We start from the raw sequence: 23,141 nt of genomic DNA, 5'->3' as shown, positions 1-23,141 counted from the left end.
GTGTGTGTGTGTGTGTGTGTGTGTTTGTTTGTTGAGAGGGGGGGGAGGTGTTTCTTCCCTTCTTTGCACATAAAAAAAATTGTTTCTATGTTATATTACTTCACTGAGTGTATTGCATACATCTTTGAATCGATTTGTCCATATTATTGTATAAAATTATCAAAGGATGAAGAATTACAGATGAAATTTCATGAGTTATGAGTGATGTTAATTCACATGTAAAAAAAAAAAGAGGGTTTACAGAAAGGAAACCCAACTGAACTTGTCAGTACCTCAAAATGAATCATGTGTGAAGACAAATCTTACTGAAACTTAACTAGGATTCCAAAATGAAATTAAATAACTTCATAACAATCTAAATAATATTTTTTTTAAAATCAAATTGTTTTTGAGTTTCCATTACACAAATGTTTGTGGACTGACTCTGATTTGATTGGCTTTATGTTTCACTATCTATTCCTGCATGTTTTCTCCTTTACTGTTTCTCACATAGCTGTACAAAAGAGAGTATAAATCCATGTCTTCAATATCTCATAATATGATTTGTTTAACTGATTCTCGACATTTAATAATGTGCTATTGTGTCACGTGGATGTTATTGAAACAACACATACATTGCCAAAAACAAGTCTCTTCTATAAGTAAATGATTGTATGTACAGAAAATTTTATTTTTAAGTTATGTGAACATTGCAAGATGAATACAAATCTATTCAACAAGCAAACAGGGAAGAAACTACAATATTGCTTTTTTAGACAAATGCAATGTTATTAATGTCAACTGTCTGAGTTTGTTCAACCTTAAATTTTCATTTCTAGTCCAAAAGTTGTCTACATCTGTGTACTAGCACTGACACATACTGGGAGATCACACAAATATGAGCATTAAGACAAGCACAGTGTAACAATCCTTTGTTGTAAGACATATTGTCAGTCATCCTAAGACATTAATTCCGATTTGGCTGGTGCTTCTTTAGTTTTGGAATTATAGAAAATGACTTCATTGTACTATGCACTCATGTTACCACAGAAGTAGCGCATCAAATAATTCTATATTGTTTATCATTCACGCCATTTATGAGGACATAAAAAGCAATTAAGCTTTCAGTACAAAAAAATTATACGCATCTATTGTGAAATGAAAAACCTGACTTAATATATTTACTTCAGCAGTTTTTAATGACAGTCCATTCCAATTCTCAATGGCTAGAAATAGCATGGTCCATTCATCTGAAACCACTATTCACACTTTTCTTCAGACTGCTGACTTCCAGACATTTCATCAAATTTTACAAATAATTTATTTAACAAAATGAAGTAATGATCCCTGTATGATCATTGCTGTAGTGAAGCTTAGGAACAAATATTACAAAAAAGTGTTCCACTCTTTGAGCAATAATTAAGTACACATGACATGAGCAGAATGTAGAACTCTCTCTCTCTCTCTCTCTCTCTCTCTCTCTCTCTCTCTCTCTCTCTCTCTACTTTGGCAATGAAAATTATGTACGGCCATACACCTAATAATGTAGGAAGCTTCAAAATTATTTTCAAACAAAAAAATAAGGGAAAAAGTTGCTCCACATCAGATTAAATTGTTCCAAGCAAAGCTTTCTCTGGAAGATTACAGTTTGAAAGATGCCATAAAACAACAAAAATGCAAATATGACATTTTTCCTGCAAATATAATAACCATCTAAAGCACTGCTTTTATATTTGAATGTCAAATATACAGTATATGAAAATGCAGTCCGTGTATGTCGAGGTACAAAGTGGCTGTGTATTTCACACAAACACTATAAAGAAATATTTACAAATGAAAACCCAAAACTAAATAACAATAATCAATGTAATAGAAACCAGAACTTTACATTTTTAATAATTAAACATTTTAAATGTATATGATGTATATTTCCATGTGTACTAGGGCATCTGATCCATTTCTTTTTAAATACTATGCTGTACACAACCAACTTTGCGATGACTTCTTTCCCCAAATAAAACAGAAATATAGAAAAATATAAAAACAGTGCTACAATAATGTTTGTGTAAGAGTCAGAACTCATTGCTACATTACTCAGATCCAGTTAAGCTGTTAGTATGGCAATCAGCCAGGAAAACAATTCATTCCAAGGCAATTTTATGTTTAAATATCTATGCAGCATAGGGTCATCTATCTGCCAATATTGTATGTTGCTAAGAATAACAAAATTTACACTTTGTTAACTATGACAGCTTCTCCCATAAAAAAATCTCAACTGCCATCATTTGTATTATAATAACGATTAATCATAATCATCAATATCCATTGGAAGGAAAATTACAATAAAGGCAGATAGCTAGCTGCCTCATATTTTCAAAATCTCACAAAAATCACACATTCTTATTATATTTCTGCACAAAACTTACTTAATTATCAAAATTATGAACAATTTCATAAATTTTTTTCACATGACAAAAAAATATAGGAAAAAATCAAATTACATGAGCTGAGAACACAAATTCTTAAATTTTATTGCTTTTCAGATTCAAATCATTTTTTTCTTTGCTACAAGACAACACTGTACTAAGCCGTGCAGTTAAAACTAAACATTGTTGGACAGAAAATAAATTATAGTTACAGTAGGCAACAAAAGGAGAAAATAAATAGTGTAGATTATCTGCAGCTACGCGTAAGAATGCAGCTGCCATCTAATAGGTATTAACTCACACATTTTATTTAAAAAAAAAAAAAAAAAAAGAAAAAGAAAAAACCAATTTGAAATAGTTTTACATAGAGGTAAAGTTCAATGTGAAAGACAAATGGACTCAACGCTAAAACAAAGACGGAAAATTGAGGCTGAGAAGCTCTGAGTAAGCCACATTCTGATTCAGTAAACACTCCACTGTAGCATACATGGGAGTGAATTTATGTATCCTCTCATGTGTTAACTTCTTACAAAGAAGAAAAAGCAAAACAGGGCACTCAGTTATCCTACGAAAACAGAATGTTTGGAATTTTAAATGCTACAATCCACATGTAGTTCAAATTTATCGTTTAATTCTTAATATGTTCAAACATTATACTTTTCCATAATGTACTTTATGGAGTGGAGCTGACTGGAAGTTATGTAAGTACATCCTTTCGAAAAGTTGCTGCAAGCTGCTCATTGTATAAGATGTAGGCATAATGTCAGTTTAATTGTCATCAATAAACTGACACCTTGGCACTCCTGCAAGCTAAATCACTTATTCCATTGCCTTGCATTCCTGTAAATACTTCAAAACTACGTTCAGAATAACGCTGGTTCATCGAGGCCATTGTGCGTGGCATATCCAATACACACACTTCTAAGCAGAAGTACCATTCACCAAAGCTTCTTTTGGTTTACCCTCGTTGCGTTTTGAGGGTGGGGGTCTCTGATTACGAGACTTTGGTTCACGCTGTCCCTTTGGAGGTCCTTCATTGTTTTGTGGCTCCTCTTTAGCAGTAAACTGAGGGTCATTCGTGACTGGAACTATGCCTGAAATTTGGAAATAAAAATTAAGTTTTCAATTATACATTTAATATTCCTTTATAAATAAAATATATTAAGACTATATCAACAAAACTTAACATGTAGCATACTTTCAATAATCACAATTGCTGACTTTGAGACTAAATAAGAGGAGACGACTGATGACCAGAGAAGTGACATTCAATGATCCTACAAGACTAATGAAGACAACACCATTTGTTGGTTAGATAGTCTGCTTCCTAGTTTTGAAATTCAACAACAATTTTCTTTACAGTATATATGCGCATCTCTACACAAAGTGTGAAGAGGAAGGTAGTAGAAACAGGCATATTTGCAAATGCGGAGTCTTTGCACTTTTGGAAGTTTTACTCAATGATCAATCGTTAAATGAGGAGGAGGAGGAGGAGGAGGAGGAGGAGGAGGAGGATGATGGGATAGACTGGTGATTGGGGAAAACAGGTGGGAAATAGTGTGGGGGGGCGAGGGGGCGAGGGGGCGGGGGCGCGGGGGCGCGGGGGCGGGGGCGCGGGGGCGGGGGCGCGGGGGCGGGGGCGAGGGGGCGGGGGCGAGGGGGCGGGGGCGAGGGGGCGGGGGCGAGGGGGCGGGGGCGGGGGCGAGGGGGCGGGGGCGAGGGGGCGGGGGCGAGGGGGCGAGGGGGCGAGGGGGCGAGGGGGCGAGGGGGCGGGGGCGAGGGGGCGAGGGGGCGGGGGTGGGGGGGCGAGGGTGGGGGGGCGAGGGTGAGGGGGCGGGGGTGGGGGCGGGGGTGAGCGGGCGGGGGTGGGGGGGCGGGGGTGGGGGGGCGGGGGTGAGGGGGCGGGGGTGAGGGGGCGGGGGTGAGGGGGCGGGGGTGAGGGGGCGAGGGTGGGGGCGAGGGTGGGGGCGAGGGTGAGGTGGCGAGGGTGGGGGCGGGGGGGCGAGGGTGGGGGCGTGGGTGAGGGTGAGGGGGCGTGGGTGAGGGTGAGGGGGCGTGGGTGAGGGTGAGGGGGCGTGGGTGAGGGTGAGGGGGCGAGGGGGGGGGGGAAGTCAGAGAGGGTGAGGGGGGGGGGGAAGTCAGAGAGGGTGAGGGGGGGGGGAAGTCAGAGAGGGTGAGGGGGGGGGAAGTCAGAGAGGGTGAGGGGGGGGGGGGAAGTCAGAGAGGGTGAGGGGGGGGGAAGTCAGAGAGGGTGAGGGGGGGGGAAGTCAGAGAGGGTGAGGGGGGGGGGGGAAGTCAGAGAGGGTGAGGGGGGGGGGGGAAGTCAGAGAGGGTGAGGGGGGGGAAGTCAGAGAGGGTGAGGGGGGGGGAAGTCAGAGAGGGTGAGGGGGGGCGGGAAGTCAGAGAGGGTGAGGGGGGGGCGGGAAGTCAGAGAGGGTGAGGGGGGGGCGGGAAGTCAGAGAGGGTGAGGGGGGGGCGGGAAGTCAGAGAGGGTGAGGGGGGGGCGGGAAGTCAGAGAGGGTGAGGGGGGGGCGGGAAGTCAGAGAGGGTGAGGGGGGGGCGGGAAGTCAGAGAGGGTGAGGGGGGGGCGGGAAGTCAGAGAGGGTGAGGGGGGGGCGGGAAGTCAGAGAGGGTGAGGGGGGCGGGAAGTCAGAGAGGGTGAGGGGGGCGGGAAGTCAGAGAGGGTGAGGGGGGCGGGAAGTCAGAGAGGGTGAGGGGGGCGGGAAGTCAGAGAGGGTGAGGGGGGCGGGAAGTCAGAGAGGGTGAGGGGGGCGGGAAGTCAGAGAGGGTGAGGGGGGCGGGAAGTCAGAGAGGGTGAGGGGGGCGGGAAGTCAGAGAGGGTGAGGGGGGCGGGAAGTCAGAGAGGGTGAGGGGGGCGGGAAGTCAGAGAGGGTGAGGGGGGCGGGAAGTCAGAGAGGGTGAGGGGGGCGGGAAGTCAGAGAGGGTGAGGGGGGCGGGAAGTCAGAGAGGGTGAGGGGGGCGGGAAGTCAGAGAGGGTGAGGGGGGCGGGAAGTCAGAGAGGGTGAGGGGGGCGGGAAGTCAGAGAGGGTGAGGGGGGCGGGAAGTCAGAGAGGGTGAGGGGGGCGGGAAGTCAGAGAGGGTGAGGGGGGCGGGAAGTCAGAGAGGGTGAGGGGGGCGGGAAGTCAGAGAGGGTGAGGGGGGCGGGAAGTCAGAGAGGGTGAGGGGGGCGGGAAGTCAGAGAGGGTGAGGGGGGCGGGAAGTCAGAGAGGGTGAGGGGGGGGGAAGTCAGAGAGGGTGAGGGGGGGGAAGTCAGAGAGGGTGAGGGGGGGGGAAGTCAGAGAGGGTGAGGGGGGGGGGGAAGTCAGAGAGGGTGAGTGGGGGGGGGGGGGGGAAGGCCGAGGGGGGGGGCAGAAGTTTGTCACCTGTATTTACACTCAGTTGTGTATATAAGTCAGTAACAAATACTTTTAATGCAGCCAAGCTGTTTCGCCTATGTGGTATTCGAGAACAGGCTACAAAATTAATGGTGACAATGACAAATTTAACAAAGACTAACAATGCAATGTCTCCTTCCAAAATGGCTCTTTCTGTTCACCACAAACAGTTGAGAGAAACATTAAAAACCCTATGGGTAACTTACACCTATGATGACAGCATGGAATTTACAGAGTATATTACAGTTTATAAAAAGGAGACATTGTGTTGCCAGTGTAACACAGCAATCATGTTTTATAATTATATGAACAAAGCAAACTCTAGATCATATTTTTTACTATAGTAATTATTGTAATGATCTTCGGCTCTAAAATATGTTGAATACGATAGCTGTCATCCTCTCTGTATTTTGGATCTGAAGATAGCCTTATTTTGAAAAACTGGTCATTACATTAACGATGTGTGATGATCTCCCTTTTGTTAAAATATTACAGTTTATGGAGAAAGCTGGTAACTGGAGAAATGGGTTAATGGGCAGATACAAAACTGCAAATTATCTTCATGACAAGCTCGTTTAGTCCGAACATGAGTGTAGGAGAGAGTGAGTCAGTGTGGTAACTCTGAACCTCCCCAGCATTCAGTCTATTATCTCATGCCTAATCCCCTGTCATCCAGATTTGATACCTAAGTTTCTAACCCTGTTTACCGGTAATAGACATAATATACAGCAGCTCAACAATTTTGAATTATGTCTGATAGAAACATAACAATGGAATTAATCAATTACTTGTAATATAATGTAAATGGACAGATAAAAGATCTATTCACCAAACGGAGGCAGGGGACCATATTTACATCTCACTGCGTTCGGTACGTCTCCCCTGACTCAGAGTTCTGGGTGATTCTTCTAAATTGTGCCTTTTTGCCTAAACCTCTCCATTCCGTTTCCTTCGCCTCTTTTCCTTCCCATTCAACTCTTCTGCCACAAGAAGGAGCCACTGGTTCGAAAAGACTATAAATTCTATCCGTGTGTGTGTGTGTGTGTGTGTTTTTGTTATATTATCTGATAGAAACAGTATTTTTATACATTACAACCATCACATGGCCAGAATACAACAGAACAAGATCACAGAAGAACAGTTACAGAATAGGCAATGAAAACTCGAAGTAATCTGCACACAGCACCTGCTGGTGCAAAATCTGATTAAACAGAGTGATCCAACTAAGTTGTCATGTCATATATTTCCTGAACCATTACGATATCATAATTAAGTTTTCGTCAAGTTGAAATGTGAGAAAACCTCAATAACGATGTATAATCTCTTTTCACAGCTATATTTATTAAAGAAGAATCAAGTTTAATTTTTCAAATGAAACAGTAATTTAAGTTGTTAGTATTGTTGTTCTAAATGATAGGAATTCGATGGTGTTAATGTTCAAAATTCAATTTGTAGTTTTGGATAAATTAAAATACTTAGAACTTGAGGTTTATATGTGTTAAATATGAAAACGACTGCTTTCTTATGTGGAAGTTTCTGGTTTCACACCTAAATAAGAAAATCTTACATTGGATGAGGGAGAACAACATAGAGTTGTCACGATACTGGTGTGAAAGGGGATACAGAGGAAGTGTAGCTTCCATTATGCCTGTGTAGTTCAGGTGTGTTGAGTGCTGGTTGGTTAGGAACAATGACTGTCTTTCACTACTTCAATGACAAACTAGATATGCTGCTTCTTTATGGAGCACGCGAAAGGAACATGAAGAGAACAGCCGAGTTGTGCGCACAAAGGTATCCTTTATATACCAAAGGCATCCACCGCCCTTTCAGTAAAAAATTTTTGTACATTTGCTAAACTGTCATTGTCATTCTAATTCTCATTAAGATACCACTGGTCAGGTGTCTTAATGAGAATGACAATTTCATTAATGTGCAAAAATTTTTACTGAAAGGACAATGGATCATTGGGTAAGCTTGCAACAAGCAGAGTGAAGGAAATAGTCGTTCTGGTAGCTGTTGCTTCTATTCCATAAGTTAGTTCCAAAGAAATTGTTAGTGCCTGTGATACGAACCAGCCCAGCACTGTTGTACACAAACAGCATCCATCCATCATATGTCCCTTCATGAGCAGAATAAGCAGGAAGATTGCAGAAAACACATGGAATTCTGTTGCTCGATCCTGATGCAGTATCAGTTCAGTTGGTACTTTCTACAAACAATTCTCTTTAGCTATGAAGCTACCTTCATAAATCATAGAAAGCGGACTGTAATAAATAACTGTATGTGTTACTGGGCTGCTGAGAATCCACACTGGCTGAGGCAAGTTGATCATCAGAGGCAGTAGAGAGTGAACGTTCAGTGCAAGATTATTGAAAACTAAGTGACTGGTTCTTATTTTACTGCAGGAACTAAAATGGATAAAAGGTGTGCACAATACCTTATGGAAGTGCTAATGGTCATTGTAGAGAAAGTACCACTTCAAATATGTACAGGTATGTGGCACTAGCACAATGGAGCCCTCTCAGCTCTTTTCTCATCACCGCATGTGGCATAAAGGGGTTACCAGTTGGCCTGCACATTTACTTGATTTGATGCCACTGGACTTATTCTGTGGGGTAAACTAAAAAGTAAAAAATACATTCTTGGCCTTGGGGAACAAAAAGAAGTCAGCTGGAATGAGGTTGGGACTGTAGGGTGACTGCGATAGTGTTGCCACACTACACTTTCTCAGTAACTCATGTATGCAGAAAGACGTGTGGCTGGGCACAATGTCGTGATGCATCAGCTACGTAGCACGGCTGTCTTTTCACAGGCTGTGTTGTGTCAAGACTGAAAACGCACCAACTTTTTTGGTGCCACCTTCATTTATTGAATTCGGCATTTGGAAATAAATTTAATTTCCAAAGAAATGTAAAAAACAGTGCTTATAAATTTTTCTATTATGTGTATTTTAACTGTGTTGTACATTTCATGAAGTTGAGATGCAGTACATGCATGTTTGAGAGTTGCAGTGGTGCACTACAGTCTGTCACCCTGCAGTACAGAGAGGGTACAGTCTACCACTGGAGCTGACCACCGAGAATGCAGCAGATGGCATTCATCGACAATATTTAAATTGTTAAAAGGAATAGTGTAACTGTAATTTAAAAAAAAAAAAAAAAAAAAAAAAAAAAAAAAAAAAAAAAAAATGGTTCCAATCTGCTTTAACATGGTCTAGATAGGCAGTACCATTTCAACTGACCAAGATGTCATTTCAGTTCATGAAGGGATAGTCTTTGGTAAGAAAGTTGTCAGGAGTGAGCTACTGAGTGCAGTTCGCTGTAATTGGAAGGTAGTACCAACAATATATATTGATTCACTTATCCTTTCAAAATAAATTTTGGAGGATTTGGTTTTTCAATTTCATAGTTGACAAAGTTAGGTTCACCTAACATTTCATATGATGAAGGGAGATCTTTATGTTTAATGGACTGGCATAGTTAGTTGCTGTTACAGGAGAATGTTTATGGGCTGTAATTGCAATTGCGAATTGGTAGTTTGGGATAGTGTACTAGAATCACTGTTCCACGTAGTTTTGCTGGTGGTTTTGGTAGCACACTTGGAGGTAACTGAGTTGCGGTTGATTCTGTTATTGCGAGGCACACTGTTAATGATTGAGTTCTTGCTGTAGAGTACATGTTTATAGGTTGATTTCTGGAACTTGAGTGAGGTAATGACTAAAGTGCATTGTGTTCAAGGTAACAGATCCAAGCACCTGATAGCAGAAAGTTATTGTCTTGTTCCTATGTGAAAAATCTGCATGTGAATTTGTGAAGATTTGCCTGGTTTAGTCAAAGAGAGATCACAACTTTTAAGAAAACATTATTGAAGGTATTTGTACAGCAAAACTGTTACTTCCGACTTGACAAGTTCAAATGTTTATATCAACCAGGAGTCTTTAGTGAGTCGTATTGCCAACACCTGAAGAGGTGTTGAGTTTGTTCAGATTGGTTAACTGTATGGAGCAAATTGGTGACGTCAGCAAGGTTTTTGGTTTGTCTTTTTTGTTGACGATTACAGCCTGTCAGTAGGGACTTAGGATTTTGCTGGCACTCTTACACCTGCAATAAATTGGCTGTACTGGGTATTGAAATTCAAAGAAATGTAATAAAGGTACAGTACTTAAAATAAAATTGGGTTCCAGGCTTATCACTGAAAATAAGTTGCCCTTCAAAGACCATTTTATTAAACCAATACTGAAGTTGATAAAAAAATAGCATGAAAAGGCCTTTCAAATGAAAGCAAAGATATATTATATATTCTAGGTAGTTATAATTATGGAAAATTTAAAGCAAAGAGTTTTAGTTATGTTAGAGCTATTTAATTTGAAGATAGAAACAAATAAGATTTTTTAGAGACAATTACTTGAGAATCAAAGACACACATATTAGGATTGGATTGTATGTATTACAATGCTAACTGCATTTGGCAAAGATAAAAATCAAAGGAAATTGACTAATTTTCAAAAAAGAGAATTGAGTTTGTGTAGATACTAATGTATATTTCTGACATGGCTTGGAGCTTAACCTCTGTGAGGCTGAGATAAATTTTACCACACAAACAAGTGTAATTTTTGCTTGATATAAATATTATTAATAATACTGTTGCAAATCAGTTTTTGCTACTGATAGACTTGATGTTGATGAGGGAAGGATCTCACTTTTAATGTCCATTCTTATATTAATTTTGACTCCTAAGTCTGGAAAGATTTTCGTTAATACACTGGTACTAGTGTGCGATGTATAGATTGTGTTGTGTGCTAAGTTTTAAAAGCATTCAAGTTACTTGCCACAGCTAACGAAAGTTAATATAGCCTGTAAAAATATTGTTACGCAGCTAATTTCTGTTAACAGCATTTATGTTAAAAAAAGGCATGAAGACAGTAATTGTTCCGAAAGAACAGATACCAATGATGACCACGCAGCTTCTCTCGAAAGAAATGATAATTAATCGAAACCCTCAGCTGCCAACAGATGATGTTGATATACCTCAATGGGGACAGCTGAAGATGTATGCCCCGAATGGGACTTGAACCAGAAATCTCCTGCTTACATGGCAGACGCTCGATCCATCTGCGCAACCAAGGGCACAGAGGATAGCGCGACTGCAGGGAATTATGCCTTGCACGCTTCCGGTGAGACCCACATTCCCAACTGTCCACAACTTACATTTGTAATGTTCTAAAGATCTCATGGGAAGCGTGCAAGGGATAAGTCCCTGCAGTCATGTTAACCTCTGTGCCCTCGGTGGCTCAGATGGATAGTGTGTCTGCCAGGTAAGCAGGAGACCCCGGGTCTGAGTCACCATTGGGGGACACATTTTCAGCTGTCCCCATTGAGGTATATCAACAGCACCTGCTGGCAGCTGAGGGTTTCGATTAATTATCATTTCTGTAAAAAAAAATAGCTAACTGTGATTACTACACTTCTGAATACTATGATCACTTTTAGAAAATTCATGAATACGTATGAGCGCTCCATTAAGAACTAAGAAATCTTTGTGAGAATACAGATAAGTCTTATATATTAACACTAAAATTGCTTATACATATACTAAATATTTTGTGCTTGAAAATCTATATTCAGGTGCAATAGAAAAAAAAAGGGACAAATTATACTGTAGGGTGACACTACCAAGTATGCCAAGTGTCAACCAGAATTGAGAACCAAACTTACTGTACTGATTTGTACAATGCTATGGAAAATAAATTGTTGATCATACTTTTTGTATAAAGTGGTAATGACCAGTGGAATGCAGATGACCCTTTTTTTACAATCTTTACATAATTAATGGTTAATCATTGCAGTAAAAATTTTCTGTGGGCAATGTCCTTAGCATTGTCTTCAATTTCGATTTGCTCATCTTTGCATTCTTCTGTTTTGGGGACACCAGTGTGTGCCAATCAGCACCGTTGCACTTCAGCCTTGTGTTGCACTGAGATGTTCAAGTTTCATCACCAGTAATAATGTTTCGCAAACAATCCAGTTCATTTTCCACACATTCTTTCAGTTCACTCATGATGAATAGTCAACTGATCTTTTGCTTGTCTATCTATAGTTTGTTGACCAGCTTGGTACACACCTTATGCAAATTCAATTTTTCAATAACAATGTGATGCACAGCGGTTTTTGGAGCCTTCAGACTGTCAGTTCACACCCGAACACTCATTTGATGGTCAGTATTCAACAAACCACACACATGAATCATGTTTTCATCTGTTTGGCTTGTAGATGGCCATCCAGAACAGGCATCGTTGTCCTATCTTTCATGGTCCCCCTTGAACTCATAACTTGAACATACGAAAAAATAGACTTTATGTATGCTTTTTAAAAGCATTTCATGAGTTTCAGCAACTTTTTGGTCGACTTTTGTGCACAACTAGATTGCCCATCATTGTTTAAACGTATCCTCCACAACGTGATCTCAAAACAGGTGCACTATATCAGAAATCCTAACGTCAGCAATGCTCGGAGCAGACTGACCCACAGTGTCCTCCCACCTACCTTCAATGGCCTGAATCTGCTGTGACCTGCTGAGATGTACCAGAAAGTATATTTCTTGACTTTGGGACACATCTTTTATAACTATGGAAAAAGAGCATATGTTACTTAGTGATGACTTTTTCACAATTTATTTGAGTGAAAACAAAGTTACGATATAAATCGTATACGAAATGCTGTTGCTGATGACCTAGCAATAATTATGCGGACTCCAGAGAAAGCCGAACATGTCATCAATAAACTTCATGAGGTTGCCATCAAAACCAGTCTCCAAATTTCTTATGAGAAACCACAATTCACGGGCTCAAAAAGTTAAAATCTGAAATCACTTACAACAAAATATGGTGACATCAAACAAGTGAAGTACTTCAAGTACTTGGGTGAAATGATCTGCAACACTAGCAATGAAAAAGTAGCTCACAAATCATGAGCAGAAAAATTATGTAAAGCTTATACAATGACCAGGAACACAAACAATAAGAAATCGCTATCCACCCAAGCCAAACTTCACCACTATCATGCAGTCACTCTTCTAGAAGTGCTCTACGCAACTGAAACATCATCATTAACCATCAACATCAAGAACATTGACAAAATGGAATGGCAAATACTCAGGAAAATATTTGGACCCAAGATTCAGGATGGTATCTGGATGCGCAAAAGCTCTGAAGAACTGTACTCAAGGACTGGACGCTTCACGTCAGTTGCGCGGAAAAGACGATTGAAATTCTACAGACATTTAGCAAGAATGGATGCCTCTAGAATGACCACGAAAATCTTCCTTATCATCAAAGGAACTCGCCAAACCAGGGCATGCTGGCTAACAGAAACCCATAATGACCTCGAGGAACTCAGTATTGACCCACTAGAAATCACACTGTGTACGGACAGAAAATAAACACTCATAAATTCACAACCAAAAACCCAACGGAAAAGAATTTGAAATTGAAAAACTCATGGACACAAGAAAGAAAATAATAATAATAATATAGGAAATATCAGAGGTGAACAGCTTAGCTGAATCACCCTGTATATTCAAGTTTTCAGCTTGTCCCACAAATGATTGCTGTGTGCTGATTGTTCCACAAAACAACTAAACTAAGGGTAAGAGAATCTGTAAAGTTTTGATGAAAGTTTTAACTCTCACAGTATGAGTGCTACAAATGTAACTGGATCTTTATCTTTAGAGAATTAAACAGCGAAAAGAGATTGTGTGTGAAGAGTCAGATTAGGATTACTTTCTGAAGGAAGCGCACATATATTTGAGAATTCCACAATTTTATTGCGTGAAGAAGCTATTTAGATCGGTCTGATATACCTGCAACATTTCCCTGTTGCTGTTCAAAATGAATTACTGCATTATAATGTATTTTATGAATGGGATGTGCCACTTTGTATTGTTTACTGAATGTATTGAGGTACAGGAATTCAGTGTACTAGAACTGTAGACAGGTAACTGCAAAAAATAATAAATTAATTATACATCTTTTTTTTTAGGAGGTGCTTCATGACTACACCTCTTACTACCATGTTACACTATAGAACACGTTTGGCTTTTGCCAAGAGTGAATAAGTTTGTTTCTTGAAAGGATAGAGTACTGTTCTGTGGTGTAAACTGGTTGAAAAGAAAGATGAAGCGAACCTATATTACCTCCGGTTTCTATCACTGCTCATGCTATATCTCTTACTTAGAAAAGGCAGTTGTGTACATGTACAGTTCCATTACAAGAAATTTGCACATTTATGTCCACATGAGGTGTAGTGCATGATGATCTCCTCCCCCCTCCGCCCTTATTAATCTGAAGACAAGCAGAATGAGTTTGTTTCAATTCCCACATATGAATTTCATGTGGCTGCTTCAGGAATGATCCTAAATGGCTGCCATACAGTCTCATAAAAAAGTTATATCACCTAAAACTCTCACATCCATTGCATTTCCTAAGTGTAGAGGCTGCCATTTGTGTGTATCATAACACACAACTTCACCCGGTGTCTTAAATCTAGTACTTCCAAACATTCTGTTTATGAAGTTTGAGTGACTGCTTTGGCAAAACTGTGTGTTGTTCAGAGGAGTTACTTCCAGATTATCTAGGATAAAGCAACTTTGTGCAACTGTTCCAACCAACAAACCATAAATGTTTAATTCAGGGAAATATCCACAATATTGGGCACATGATATAGTGCAGTGAGGGCCAATACAATTCTATAACAAAGCACCAGACATTAAGAGGGAACTGAGGAAGGAACAATTATCTTCAAAGGTACAAATTCCATGCAAAGAAGAACAATATGCATCTAAAAAGTTAGGTGAATGGTCTCAAAAAATAAAAGAAACAATTGTTACAAACAAAATAATGGCCTTCAAAGTAATCAACATTAACTACACTTCTGACATCAGTTGTAAAGCTGTTAGAAACTTTCAGCAAATGTTTCTTGTAGTATCACTCTAAGCATTGGGTTCCCACATTGTTTGATACCCACAATGTCTGTGAATGTTCATGAAAAATAGTTTATACTGTCTTTGCTTACCTTAAAATCTGCTGCTCTTATTCTCAAACCACCTGCCGATGACCCACAAGCATCTGTCTCACTCGTTTAATGTTGTCTGTGTCTGTGCGTGTTGACCTGAATACAGCTGATCCTCGACACAGTCCTTTCAGTCTCAAAAGCATTTAAAGTACTCACTCACACATACTTCATTCACTGCTACAACACTATATTTGCACTAACATTCCACAAGTCTCAGTCATAGTTTGCCTTAATTTGAAGCAAAACTTCATGTTAAGATGTTGCTCCATTCTGCAATGACAGGAGGTGATGGAAGCTTGGTGGGTATCTTCGAGAATTGAGAACACAAGAGCTAAAAGAGTGACACTTTATAATGTCAGTTACTGATACAGAAGTATCCAACAAGTTCTACTAAAAAAGAATGACTGGGTTCCTGCAATAGATGACATTCACACAAAGCCTCTCGAAACCCAAGAGCTCTGTGAGCCAAAAATGTTGCAATAATCTGACAAAACGACAGATAGTAAATACTGCCCTGTAATAACAACTGATCCTGGGTCTGTTCTTCATCAGTGCATCTATGAATTTTAGCAGTATTTCACAGACAAATTTTTCGACAATGTTATTCACATTTTATCTTCCGATACCACTCCCAAAATTTATTCTCTCAGAAGATATCAGGAGGCAAGGCCACTTTTGAAAGCTGTCACATCATATGCCAACTCTGTTTAAACTTTTGCACAGTCTTTATGTGGGTGCCATCACCAAAGAGCTGTCCAACCAAATGAATGGCCATGATCAGACTCTGGTTGAGAGTATATTTGACCACTCAGTGGCAGAATACACTGCTGAGCTACTCAATGCCCCAACTATGTGGTCAATTGTTACCTTTACTATTTTGATTATTTATATCCCCTCCAGGGCTTTCCATTGTCTTATTTAAGTTGCCACTGTTGAGATTAAACACTCATGAGAAATTGAATTACAGATTGTTGTGGAAGAAATAAAGTGTTCATGTCATTTTGGGGAATAAAACAGTCCATTGTGTTATATTACTGGGATATCCACCATACCTTGTAATGGCTGTCAAGATGACAATCAAATAAACTTAGAGTAAAATGGGAATTGTCACTGCATATGACTGTGGACAGCTTCCTAAGAACATGCAGATACTGGCATTTTCACGTGTTATGTCAAAGGCAAGTATGTCAATATGGGGAAATGTGCTGTCTACATCACTAGAGTCAACTGTTGACAGCAACAATGTGTCACTGATAGGAGTTTCCATCAACTGTTGTGGATTTTAACAGCAGATAGGGGGTCACAGTGCTGCAAATCACTCACGAACTCTACATTGCAGAACAACAATGACAGCAAGTTAGCTATCACAATCTCTCTAACCAGCATCTCATTTCAGCGTACAGAAGTTACTCTCCCATAAATGCACCTCTGTTTAAAAAAATGACTTATACAAATGACCTGTAGATGGTGATTTAATTTTGCTGAAACTAGTAATCATTGTATATTTTTGTGTGATCTCCATCCAATAGAGCTGACAATGTCTTGCAATAATCATAAAGGAAAATTTATTAAACATGATCGACAAGCACAGACTTAATACACAACATGTAACACCTGCAAATCTGAAGTATTTTGGAACACTTTCACATTGGCACACAAGAAAGCAATGTTAAAATTCTACTGAAGCACGATTTATTAATGCGCCGTCCCAGTATCGCGAGCACATGCAGTGCAAGCCCTAAAAAAATAGCAGTTGCTATTCCTTCTTTTCCTGTACAAAAAAAGGAAGAGTGACATCTGAGCTTGGGCATTTGATGCAAATATGTTAAATGCATTCTGTTTTGCACATCTGAATACTCATGCCTTAGATTTTCTTGCACTATGGGCTAACAAGTGTTCTTCAGGACTGTCAATATCAGCAAAAAGTTTCCACTTGTTTCATACATAATGAATAAGTAAGTACCTAATGGTGTACAGCAAAATTAGTTCATTCAACAGCATCACGGAACAGTAACTGATTGTAATGAGTTAAGAAAAATTGAAAACACTCACTACCAACAAAAAGCTAATGTGCAGACTAATGGCAATACTTTGGAATACGCAGTAATCTGAAGACATTTGATCATCTTTGTTCAACTTGCAAACAATAATATTTAAAGCAACATCAATGTAATAATTTAAGGTAGTAGAAAAGTAATTACCTTTGGGATACACAAATGATTCAGGGATGCTTGCTGATAAAGCAGAAAGCTCACATCCCTGCTCAGAGAAGTCATATTCAATTGGAAAAGAATACTACTCAATCAACATGAGAAAAAACAATATTAGTGATAGTCATCAAAATAAGAATGAAAATCCAATGAATCAGCAAATCCAGCACATAACAGAAAATCAATATCTCCATTAATTAAGTATGTAAGCCATGCATTCATATGTAAAACGGTTTGATAGACATTAATACACACACAGAGTAGAATGAAGGACATTAAATTAAGTATTCGTGAAACAATTAAGTATTCATGAAACGACTCGACACTGGAATTATTATTTAACAGAAAACAACCAAGAGTCCTGTGGGTAGAATACACCAGGAACAACAACAATATTAAAGGCCAACTGCAAATGAGATGCTGACTACTAACAAATGCAGAATGATGATGCAGTTGGAATACACACACTGCAAAATAAAAACAACAAACTTCTTTCAATTATTTTGAAATGTAAATCTTATGTCAGTATCAATATAGTGTCACTATGGAGTAGTCAGAAAATCATCTTACCTAGGGAACGTTTGAGAATCATTACTACAGAGCTGAATAAGAAATAGCACTAGCCACATCCATTCTACACCTACACACACAATGAAAAGGCAAAACATTATGACCACCTGTTTAATAGCTTGTCTGTCCATTTTTGGAATGACTTACACCAACTGATTCTGTGCATCTGGAATCTGACAGTTTGTTGGTAGGTTTGTGGCATTTGATTTCTAAGCACAAATCACGTAATTTGTGTAAATAAAGGGCCCGCTGACTTGCATATGTGGTGATGGCACCTGAGAGTGACCCAAATGGGTTCCTTTGGATTTACATTGGATGAATTTGGTAGCAGAGACATAAACATGAGTTCAATATAATACTTCTAAAACCATTGAGGCATTGTTCTGGCTCCAAGCCACGGACAACTATATTGCTAAAAGATGACATCACTGTTGGGGAAGACATCACGCATGAAGTGAGGCAGATGTCAGAGTGTCTTTGATTACTACCATAAGTCTCATTCAAGTGACGGAGAATGTCTCCCATAGCATAATACTCCTCCCACCAGCCTGCTTCCGTGGCATGCTGCAGCTTTCAAGGTGCTGTTCACCTCGATGATGGCTTTTGTGGGGAGAAGCATCAACCTACTGTAGTACAATGTGGCTCACCCGAAGAGCCAACATGTTTCCATTGATTGATGGTCTTGTGCCCACTGCAACCTTAACTGAAGATGTCACTGGGTGAACATGTGAACATGTGCTCTGCTGCGGATCTCTATGTTCAACAGTCCACGATGAATGGTGTGCTTCGAAACACTTGTGCATGCAACAGCTTTGTGCTCTTTCGACAAAGGTGCCACAATTCACCATCCATTCTACTTTGCAGAGCAGACCACCCTCCGAACCCCATGTTCTATGAAGGGTCGTGGACGTCGAACCATTCAGCACCTAGTAGTAGTTTCACTGTCCTAGCATGTGAACATTCAACCATTGCTGTTTTGGAGATACTTATTCACAGGCTCTGCATAGTAATAATCTGCCTTTTGTCAAAGTTTCTTATCTCAATGGATTTCCCCATTTGCAGCCCATATCTTCGCTAGGGTGATTCCCCATCTGTGTCTGTTCCGCTTACATACTTCTGTTACTGTGTGACGTGCCCACAACACACCAGGCGGCATCAAATGTCGCAGTGATCATAATGTTTTAGCTCATCAGTGTATACTTCACGTCACTGTACAGTGTGTAGCATGGGGTATTTTGTACACTTATTCAGATTACGTACCATATATCATTCGCATATTAACCAGTGGACAAAATTACTGCCTTTATGCCTTGGTGAAGGTCCTAATCTCTTATCTTACTCAAATATCTTTATGAGATATACACAATGGAGTAGAATTGTCACGCAGCTTTCCCCCAAAGCTCACGTCTCTAAAATGTTACCAACAACTAAGTTACAGCTCTCTCATACCTTCATATGGGCTATATTGACCTACCAATGCAACTCTAATTGTTTTGGTACCCACTGTAATTCCTACTTGTTTAGGAATCCGAATGTTGATACAGTGCTTTGGAACTGGATGCACTGCATTTTCTGAGATTCCATCTAACAAAGGTATGTTTCCCATTTGCTTTCCCTGCTACAGATTTGTGTGTACATTCCATTTCATCTCACTTCTTATGGAGTATTTAAATGATTGTATGTGCTTCATTTGTTCAATCTCGTAACTGGGTACTATTAAGGTCTTCCTCTTTATTGATGACATTTCGTGAATTTATTCTGCTTATGGAGAGGTGATATTCGTTGTACCAAGTGAGAAAATTGTGGTCAAAGCTTTCTGTATTTCCTTACAATTTTTCAATCATAACAATATATAGTGTTGCTGAACCTATTTGATGCCTAACTTATGTATATTAAGACCATTAGTGATTCTTAAGCTTCCCGAGGGGCACATCCAATGTTTGTTCCATTTCTGCTGAATATTCACTGCCCTGTATAAGTACTAAGTAAAAAATTCACTGAGCCAACTGCATTATCTATAAAGATACCCTGTAAGATAATATCTTGATTATTAGTGAACTATACAGTGCAGTGCCAAATGCCTTTCAGAAATCTAAGCAGCTGGCCTTCACTTACGGTAAGAAAGACATTGTATGGGAATAAAGCAAGCTGCGTTTCACACAAGTGGTTTTCTCGGAATGCATGTCAATTCTATGAGAAAAGCCCCTTTTCCTCCGGGCTTCTTTTATCCCTTCTGTAAACAGACGTGACTGGAGCTCTTTTCTAGTCTGGTGAGGCTACTTGCAGCACAAGAGGTTTTAAACAAATTTGGGCTAGGGAATGGTCTAATACCACAGTGCATTCAGTATAGAATATAATAGAAAGTCTTTCAGATCCTGACACCTTGTTGGCCTTAAGTAGTTTTTTAGTAATAGGTGTGTGTGTGTGTGTGTGTGTGTGTGTGTGTGTGTGTGTGTGTGTGTGTGTGTGTATCCATGCAGTGATTAAACAAGATATGGTAGTACCATCCCGCATGTATACATTTTTAATTGTGAAAATGTAATATTTTGGCTTTCTGTTTGTAGTCTTTAGTTGCAATGTGAGATTGGTTCAATTTCCTATTATTTTCTGATAGATATTTGAGCCAGTATCTCTCTAAGGAGAGAATTGCCAATGCCCAGGCGACAGGATATTTATGATTAGTGATCAAAAATGAGGTGAATAATTTTATTAGAAACAAAGTAATAAGCTTGCATGGAATCTGATTTAATCTCCTTCGAAGTACTGTGCTTGGCTAGCAACACACTTATCCCAATACTGACTCCATGACTGTAAACATTTCTGGAAGGCTTCCTTTGGAAGGGCGTTCAGCTGCTCTGCTGTGGACCTCATGGTGTCCAAATGTTTTCCTTTAAGCACGGTTTTAATTTTTTGGAAGAGATAAACATGATGAAAAAGGTCAATTTGGACAGACAGCACACTTTTTCTGGCAAAAAAATTCATAAACCAAAGCGAGGCGTAGCACAGTTACATTGTCATGACGCAGGAAGCCACTGGCCCATTTTTATGGTTTCTTTCTTTGTACATCGTTTTGCATACCTTGCAGTATTCCTTTGTAAAATTCAAAAAATGGAAAATCCAGGATGAAATGTAACAACATTACAAAAAGGATAGTTATACTCACCATACAGTGGAAATGCTGAGTCGCAGATGGGCACAACAAAAAGACTGTCACAGAAAGTGAGCTTTTGACCAACAAAGCCTTCGTTGGAAAGATATAACATACACATACCTTCACATTCTTGTAAACACAACTCATACACGCATGACCATTATCTGGTTGTTGGGACCAGACTGCCATTGGGAACACTGAATTTTCATCTCATGGTCATACTCTTAGACACTAAGGTCAATCCCCAGTTAAAATTTTGGAAATGCACACTGATACACAGTTTTCCTTCTGTTCATTACTCAAAAGCCTTGAAACAAATTTTGCTCTTGCTTACGTAATTTGGAAATTACTGGTTAAGATGCTTTGCACATACCCGTATTAAATGCTAAATTCTTTGGTAAGCTTTTGAATAGGTATTTGCTTGTTTGAATGAACAATTTTTGCCGCTTTTCACATTTTTTTTAAGGTTAATGGACATCTCGAATATTGCTTGTTTTCTACTGACTCATTTCAACTTTTAAATTGCTCATGCCACTTGTAAACTGCCCTCAGAGATACAGCATTATCACCATACATCAAACTTCAGCATTTCATAAGTTTCTTTAGCATTTTTGCAACTCAAAACTGACTTAATGTTTGAAAACCATGATGCATGCCAAACATGGTAAACACAACCTCATTCTACCATTTCTGGATGATGACTGACAAGATAGAACGTGTTTCACCTTGACGCTGACTGTCACAACAGATCAGGCCATTGGACAAACCACATCAAATGGCTGTAGTGTCAGCAGTTGCTGCTAAATAAATTCACTCACCGTATTTTTTGATCACACCTCATATTAAAGCTGCAGTGGTGGTAGTGGTGGTGGTGGTAGTAGTAGTAGTAGTAGTAGCAGTAGTAGTAGTACATGAGATTAATGTGTTACACAGGACATGCTTTGCACCAATCACGAAACAACACTAACTTGAATACGGTAGAATTTTTCTTCTTCAAAGAACCAAAATGCTACTTATGACATGGTATAGTTAACAACATACAAAATCAAACAATGAAACATCCAGGGCGGAAAAACAACAATATGGAAAGATATATTGCCACTCGCCACAAAGATGCGGCATTGAGTGGCAAACGTGCACAATGAAAAAGAATGCTAGAAATATTCAGCTTTCGGACAAAGGCTTTCATCACAAGTAGAAAAGTAGTACACATTCAGAATTAGAAAACTTGCACACAATTCACACAAGAACAAATTACAAATACATGGCCACTGCCAACTCTGGGCAGTGAGGCTCGATTCTTTTTAATATTGACTCATTTGAGGAATGAAGGTGAGGCATGGTTCAAGGTTAGGAAACAACAAGAATGATCTGGGGGCAGTCGGAGTGGATTATGGTTAGATGAAGGAGTAAACTGAGCCAGGCAGAGTTCAATATTGGTTTTGGATTGAGTCTGATTGGTAGAGTTAGTAGAAAAAAGGCCACTGCAAGGGCCATAAGGAGAATGTCTTTAACAATCAAACACAATTGAATTTGAGAGTGGGGCAAAAGGTAACGCCTTTTGAAAGTGCTGAGACTTGTGTGGGACAGTGGCTTTTGGAGGACAGGTATGCAACTGTGTTGTGCATCCATTTAGGCTCTGAGTTTTACTGGGTGGTGATGGAGAGTTCCTTAGGATGTGGTAAAACCAGTATGTCTGCAAGGGAGTGTTTGGCAGATATGAGAGGATGCAGCGAAGGTATGACAGAGGCTCTTGCAGTCATGGTGGACAGTAGCAATCCACGGTAGGATTATGAGGAACAGATTGAACAGTTTTTTTGAGTTGGCACTGTGGATGCTGCTTTAATTACTGGAGGGCAACAGTTTCAGTCTGAGAAATGGAATGCAGGAGTGTGTTTGCATAGCAAGTGAATTTTATGGATAGAGAGGAGGTAGTTTACGGTGTTTTGGGCATGATTTACAAGACTAGAATGGTGAGGGGTAATGAACTGATGGAATCTGAATAGATAGAGATCAGTGCCAAAGGATGAGATTGCACCTGGAGATAGGTAATTTGACAATCAGGCGATTTGGGGATTACATGAACGAGGCCACCATGAATAAACAGTAAGTAGGACTAGGTTCTGGTCAGGGCAGGGAAATTTTCTGTATTGACACAGATGGAAGGAGCAATAATCCATAGTGGAGGGTAAAAAAACACAGAAAAATGTGGAAAAATGAGTAAAACTAAGAGGGGAAAACCGACAAAAAAGGCAAAACAGGTGTAGTATAATGAAAAGATGGGAAACCTGAGTAGAGTGTGAAGAGAGGTAGTGAGTTCAGTTTGAAGATCGAGTGATTAT

General features: G+C 39.9%; 1 protein-coding gene across 4 annotated transcripts in view; it reads right to left on the bottom strand.

Moving 5' to 3' along the window:
• Positions 1-636: 636 nt before the first annotated feature.
• The window catches only part of LOC124612510 (synaptic functional regulator FMR1), a 237,528-nt gene continuing 215,023 nt past the window's right edge, over positions 637-23,141 (bottom strand). For all 4 annotated transcript variants that reach the window (XM_047140759.1, XM_047140787.1, XM_047140769.1 and 1 more), the window contains one exon: positions 637-3,499. In XM_047140759.1, coding sequence (XP_046996715.1) covers positions 3,327-3,499 — 173 coding nt within the window. In that variant the 3' untranslated portion in view covers positions 637-3,326. The remainder of the gene's footprint in view (positions 3,500-23,141) is intronic.

Source organism: Schistocerca americana, chromosome 1 (assembly GCF_021461395.2).
Source record: "Schistocerca americana isolate TAMUIC-IGC-003095 chromosome 1, iqSchAmer2.1, whole genome shotgun sequence".
Classification (NCBI taxonomy): domain Eukaryota; kingdom Metazoa; phylum Arthropoda; class Insecta; order Orthoptera; family Acrididae; genus Schistocerca; species Schistocerca americana.
Note: the sequence above shows the minus strand (reverse complement) of the source record. Positions and strands in the feature narration are given on the sequence as shown.